The 6950-nt window shown below is 36.4% G+C and overlaps 1 protein-coding gene across 2 annotated transcripts; it reads left to right on the top strand.

Annotated features, from left to right (window-relative positions):
- Positions 1-257: 257 nt before the first annotated feature.
- LOC107012196 (pentatricopeptide repeat-containing protein At5g62370) lies at positions 258-5790 on the top strand. 2 transcript variants are annotated; one of them, XM_015211968.2, is made up of 4 exons: positions 258-3610; positions 3732-3813; positions 4086-4594; positions 5297-5790. In XM_015211968.2, exon 1 carries the CDS (start codon positions 366-368, stop codon positions 3462-3464), a length of 3099 nt encoding a protein of 1032 aa, XP_015067454.1. In that variant the 5' UTR covers positions 258-365; the 3' UTR covers positions 3465-3610; positions 3732-3813; positions 4086-4594; positions 5297-5790. The 2 variants fall into 2 exon arrangements, with proteins under 2 accessions (XP_015067454.1, XP_015067453.1); XM_015211967.2 differs by having other exon boundaries at positions 5285-5790.
- Positions 5791-6950: the final 1160 nt, after the last annotated feature.

Here is a 6950-nt window from a genome sequence, read left to right as displayed (position 1 = left end):
TCGGGTTTGTATAATTTGCGGTACAATTGTATAATTGCATTATATTTATATAATCTCAAAATAATGAATTTATACAAACACAAGTATCGAAACTTTAAACAATTATACAATATATTATACAAAATTATATTATATAAATTATATTATACAAATTTTAATACAAACTCAAAACTCAGATAATTATCATTGAATATTTAATTAACTAAAGTATATTTATTTTAACCATGTAGTTTTTCCTTAAATTTCACCCTTAAAAAAGCAGTTGCTGAATGGAGTAAGTTTTTTTCTTTTAGCTTACAAATTTAACCAATAGATTTAAAAGAGTGACCTAAAAAGAGGCATTTGTGCAGAGGGCGCCGGTTTGAATGATTTGCTGCCCCCAAAGACAAAAAAGAAGACTGAAATTGAAGAGGCTGTTACTGTTAGCTCTCTCTCTACCGTCATATGCTCAAAAACACAACCATAAGGACCCGCCGCCGGTGGTCCTCTCAGTTCATAACAACGCCATTCTCCATTCTAGAATGACCAAGCATAGACTTGGACTGCACACTCGTTTGTGCTTCCATCTTTCAAGAACGAAGAGACCTTTAACTACTTCCCCTTTACCTTCGGAAGCAATATCATGTGTTCACACTTCCCCAGTTAATCACAAGACCTTGTGTTTTTCACTTGCAGCGAATTTAATAGTTCGTGGGTTGTTCGATTCAGCTCAGAAAGTAATACGGAGAATCATCAAGCATTCCTCATCAGTTCCTGAAGCTATCTCTGCTGTTGAATTTTCTATTTCTCGTGGAGTTGAGCCTGATGTAACTAGCTATGCTTTTCTCATTCGGCAACTTGTGACATCTGGAGAAACCCTGAAGGCTGAGGCTCTCTATGTAGATTGCATTTTGAACAGAGGTATTGAGCCGAACCATTCTCTATTAAATTCCATGGCGATTTGTTATTGTAATTTGGGTAAATTGGAGGAAGCTAAGTTGCTTTTCGATAAACTTGTGGATATGAAGTTGATGCCTTGTAGTAGCACGTGTAATGAGCTTATTAAAGGATTTTGTGGCCAAGATAGAATCTTGGATGGATTTGATGTTTTTGTTGAAGCTATTAATTCTGAGGTATTACTGGCTTTCAGTTGTTACAATAAGTTAGTGGATAGTTTGTGCTTCCAAGGGTACTTAGATGAAGCACTCTATGTGTTTGACGAAATGTGTGATAGAGGGGTACCACCCACAGTCCATTTGTTTAAAAGATTGATTCTTTCATTGTCTAAGAGAGGCAGAGTTGAGGAAGCGCAATTGTTGAGCATGGATATGGAATCTTATGGTTTTGTTTTGGATAAAGTCATGTACACAACTCTCATCAACGGTTATTCCAAGATCCAGAAAATGAAAACGGCTATGATGTTATTTCTCAGAATGCGTAAGTTGGGCTGTGAACCGGATAAGTATACTTACAACACGCTGATCAATGGGTTCATAAACTTGGGCATGTTCGACAAGGGTTGGATGCTGAATCAGCAGATGGTTGAATTTGGATTAGAACCTGATGCAGTAAGTTACCAAATCATGATTGCCAAGTATTGCAAGGAACATAAAGTTGATTGCGCATTGACGCTATTGGATGACATTAATCAGTGGAATGTTCCTCCCAGTGTTCACTCTTATACTGCTTTGATCTCTGCACTTTATAAAGAGAATCGGTTAGCTGAAGTAGATGACTTATACAGGAAGATGTTGTACAGTGGATTGGTTCCTGACCATGTTCTGTTTTTTACCTTGATCAGCAATCATCCAAGAGGGTCAGAGATTAGTCTAGCATGCACATTTTTGCGGGCTATTGCCAAGAACGGTTGTGGTATTGACCCCTCTTTCATCCCTAGTCCTACCAGTCGTAAAGTTACTACAGATATCATGCTTGATATTGATTGTCTCTTGGGAGAAATTGTGGCAAGAAACTTACCTCTGGCTTGTGTTGCTTTCAATATATATATGATTGCTTTGTGTCTTGGAGGAGAACTTGATTCTGCTCAGCTTTGCATGGACAAGATGTCAAGCCTTTCTCTTCAGCCTTCACTATCAGCTTATAATTCCATGATCAAGTGCCTTTACCAAAAGGGACTACATGAGGATGCCAAGTTACTTGTTGAAGTTATGCAAGATCAAGGTCAAGTTCCAAATCAAGCAACATTCTTGATTATGGTAAATGAATACTGTAAACAGGGTGACATACAATCAGCATTAGAAGTGCTGGACCAAATGGAAGAGAGTGGATTGAAGCCTAGTGTTGCTATATATGATTCCGTCATTGGGTGTTTGGGTAGAAAAAAGAGAATAGATGAGGCCCTTGGAGTTTTCCGGAGAATGCTCGAGACTGGAATTTATCCTGATAAAACTTTGTTTGTGACAATGATTAATGCTCTATCAAGAAATGGGCGAGCTATTCAGGCCCATGAGCTCTTCGTTACAATGTTGGAAGATGGAGTTCAACCAAGCCACAATGCTTATACTGCTCTTATAAATGGGTTAGTTAAGAAAAACATGATAGAAAAGGGCTGTGTATACCTCAAGCAAATGATAGAAGAGGGTTTCATGCCAAATACTGTTCTTTATACTTCTCTTATAAAACAATTCTTAAGGAAGAGAGAGTTTGAATTCGCATTAAAGTTGGTTGATTTAATGGAAAGAAGTGAGATTGAGCGAGACTTGGTAACTTATATTACTTTGGTCAGTGGCGTTTCTAGAAATATTAGGTCAGTCAATGAGAAAGGGCTTGTTCCACAGAGACGGTATGAAGAATCTAAGGAAATGTTGTTCCGCCTACTCCATCAGAGTGCTATATTGCCTAAGGAAAAATGTTTGAAAATCTCAGTTAACTCTCAGGAACAAATAAAATTTCTTGCACTTCGGCTGATAAATAAAGTGAAGGAAACTCCCCTAATGCCAAATTTGTACTTATATAATGGCATAATTTCTGGGTTTTGCTGGGCAGAGAGTATGGAAGATGCATACAAGCACCTTCATACGATGCAAAATGAAGGCATCCTACCAAATCAAGTTACTTTTACCATTCTAATTGATGGGCATTTCCGAAGTGGTGAAATTAATTGTGCTGTTAGTCTTTTCAACAGAATGAATGCACAGGGTTGTCCTCCAGATAACATCGTCTACAACACTTTAATTAGAGGTCTATGCAAGCACGGAAGGCTCATGGATGCTCTATCACTCTCATATACTATGCTCAAAAAAGGACTGGCCCCTTCTAAGGCATCATATGAAAGTCTTCTCAGTTCTCTTTGTGCTAGTAATTGGAGAGTTCATGCACTGAAGATATGTCACGATATGCTTGCCAATAAATATGTCCCTTGTGGCCATAATCTGAAATTGTTGATTTGTATACTGGGTGAAGAAAATAAGTGGCATGAAGCTCGTTTTATGTATGATTTGCTTCTTAAGAAAGAAAATTTATGATGAACACAATCTTAGAGGCTGGGTATGATCTCTCTGATATTGTTGGGCTTCCTTCCCTTGTCTGTGTGTATCAACAGAATATGGACTTTTTTATGGAGCTGCACATTGTAGCTTGTGTCCACTCAGAATTCCATTTGTTATTTGTTGTAAGCCACCGGCTCTCTGTATTTCTTAACTCTATTGTTCTGCGTACTTATTATTCTCTGATGACCTATTGACCTGGAGATTCTCAGGTGTACATAATCCTATTTGTTATTCCTTTTTCAGGAATATGATAAGCGGCTCCTATGTACTGGTCGTGTCTAATTTGTGAAGTGATTGTACGCTATGCGCAGTTGACAACCTTTAGGTAATCCTGGATATGTGTGTTCTCCTAATTATTCATGTTTAGATTTTTGGATAAACTACATAGGCACCCAATAGGTTAACACAAGTTAGTGGATAAATTCTGCCACTGGGAAGAAGACTAGATACTGAACAAAATGTAAATCTTATAGAGGCGTATATTGAATGCTTAATTAATTTGATTTGTTTTTCTTTTTAAAAAGAGGAGTCTCCTTATCTTATTTTCGTCATTTCAGTTTTGTCACATTTATTTCTTTTCCTGATCCTGAATTGCAGCAAAGCTCTGCGAGTTCAGAGGCAACAGAAAAAGAAGTGTCAATCTCAGATGAAAGAGTTGGCATACATTGTCAGTAAATAAAGAATCCTCTGGATGGTATGTGCTTTACAAAGTCATTGTTGAAGGCCTCATATTTGACAGAAAGCCAGAACCAGTATCTAGAGGCAAGTGCTGCTTGTGGGAGGCAGATGTCTAAGATCACCTGAATGTTGCTGTTGAAAACATTGGAGGATGGTTCACTGACCATTGAGATAGAAGAGTTTTTCTTGGGAGTGTAATGGAATGCTGTTGTTGGCCAAGTTTATGTTGTTGCTGACAGAATGTATTATCCGGAATATTTCAGAGGAAATTAAGCCATAATAGTCTATGGCGACTAAAATCAACAGGTCCCGTCAGATTTGTTGCTGGACATCTTACTGTATGCACCATCACCTGATGGTAAATATCCAACTTTGATCAAGTATAAGCAAATATCTGACGAAATAACTGCGGGGACTACTGAATTCAGGTACATTCTGTAATTTTCTCTTCCTTTTTTCTTTAAATCAATTGCTCCGTTGGCATATGAGTTATGAGTTATATTAATATGTTAATTTCACGTGTGGTCACTAAACTTTAACCCCTGTATTTGTATAGTCATAAACTTTTTTTTAATGCTATGGGGGAAGGGCAATAATTTTTGGCATGGACAAAATAAAAAGTCGTTCCAGATTGAAACACCTAGTCTTCTTCCCACACCTAAGCATTCTTTTTCTTTTTCATTTTAGTTTTATGGAATTTATTATTTTCTTAATGATTCCGTTTGTTGGATTCGAAAATAAGGACAAATGTGTGTTAGTCTATAACATCGAGAGCGTGATTGACTCCAACCATTATCGGAGGGCGTTGTCAATCTTTTGTTGAATGAACCTCAATTGATAGTCTTGCTATTAAATGGAGAGTAGACAAATTACATCCTAAAGATCCGTTATTCCCATCCCTAAATATCAGCTATTTTATCCCTCTATATCTGATATATTATCCCTCCAAATCTGCTGTTCTATTACGATATTTATTCTCTTTGATTACTACAATAAATCTCTATGATTACAGTTGGGTCATTATATTATCTGCACATTGCGTGAGTTTCTAACTAGTAAAATGAAATAAGAGCAATGAATTGTCTCCATTTCAATACTCATAGACTTGGCATTTACAGCTGGTTTTGCAGGGACACTAAGAAACTAACAGTAAAGAGGATACAGATATCGTCTGTTTACAGCAGCAACGACGACACCAGATCAGAGAGACTAAGCCATCCGATTCATTCAAACCCTCACGATTGCGATTTTCATCCCCTCCCCACATTCGTAATACCTTGCTCTGAGAAGTCTCTAATCTCCGTTGATCTGTGCTCTGCTGCTTTGTAATTTCATTTTCCCCCGCCTAGTAGCCCTACTAAACATGGCTTCGATATTAAGTGAGTTAAGGTGATGACTATCTGTTGTGATTTGCTTACTGTTATTGCGGAAGCAATATAGTATTTTTGTATTAAAGTGTGCATCAACAATAATTATTATGTCATCAATGTCTTGAGCAGTGACATTGCAGAGTATTCATAACATAAAGTAGACAAAGGCAAACAAAGTCATTCTGTCCTTTGTTTATGTCTAGCAAGTAGCAACTTTCTAAATATTTGTTTATTTCCCCGTTTCAAAATTTTGACCAAGCTGTTGTGCATCTTGTTTCACTTGACTGCAAGTTTACCATTGACTCCCATGGAGTGTTTATGGTGTTTCGAGTTGTCATTATATTTGGATAACTTGTCCAACTATGTATATTGGGATAACTTATTCCATCACTATGGTATAAATGGTGGGATAAGTTATCTCAAATATGACAATCAAACAAGACATCAAATTTTTATCCTAGGACTATTTACTTTTATCCCTCACACCAAACTACCCTAATGCGCTATTTGGTTCGCACTATCGCCTGATTAATTAGACGAAGTCTGCGGCCAGGGACTTGTTACCTTGCTCAGCTCAATCAGTAATATGAGATGTGGTCTGTAAAACATCTCATTTTCTTCTCTTAATTAACCTTTCAATGACTTATCGACTGTTCTTCACCAACTATTAAGAATTGATTTTCCTTTCTAACTAAACTACCACGACTCTCTATAAATGCATGTTTTTCATGTTTTATCTAATCTAAAAAGCATATCTCTGAGTGTTAAACAATAAAATATGATTTGAAATAGTTTCTCCAGTTACTAGGGGTTTGCTCTTGTGGTTGGGGTGTGTAAAATTCGAATCAACGATAAATCGAATCGAAAAAAATGTTATTAATTTATTGTTATTGACTTATTGGGTTAATCGTTATTTAAGAATCAAACTATTTGAAATACTTTCTTTTTTTCCCAAAGCAAATCCGCTAGGCAATGTGCCCAGGGTTAGTTTTATTAATAAAGAGAAAAAAATCTCAAAGAGAAAAGTACAAGCAAGGGGAGCTAGATCTTACCTTACTAACAATTGGTGATAATACTATAAATCATGATACTTAAGTAACATAAAAATACAAAATCTAAGAATAAAGCTGAGTTATCAACCTCAAACTTTATTTTATATATGTAAGAATTAAAAGAGACAGATTACCCGTGTAATGTAACCTAAAATATTTCCTTCTTGTCTTCTTTGTCAAATATGTCGAACAGAACTTGATAGTCCATCACTTCTTTTTGGATTTATTGGATCGTGTTGTTGAAACTTGTAAAGGATAGGCTTCTTAGATATAGATTCCTAGTATATCTAAACTATGTAAAAGGTTAAGTTGTGATGTCTAAGAACATTACTTCTCGTATGTTTCGTCGCTATTTTTGGTTT

This window comes from Solanum pennellii, chromosome 3 (assembly GCF_001406875.1).
Source record: "Solanum pennellii chromosome 3, SPENNV200".
Classification (NCBI taxonomy): domain Eukaryota; kingdom Viridiplantae; phylum Streptophyta; class Magnoliopsida; order Solanales; family Solanaceae; genus Solanum; species Solanum pennellii.
Note: the sequence above shows the minus strand (reverse complement) of the source record. Positions and strands in the feature narration are given on the sequence as shown.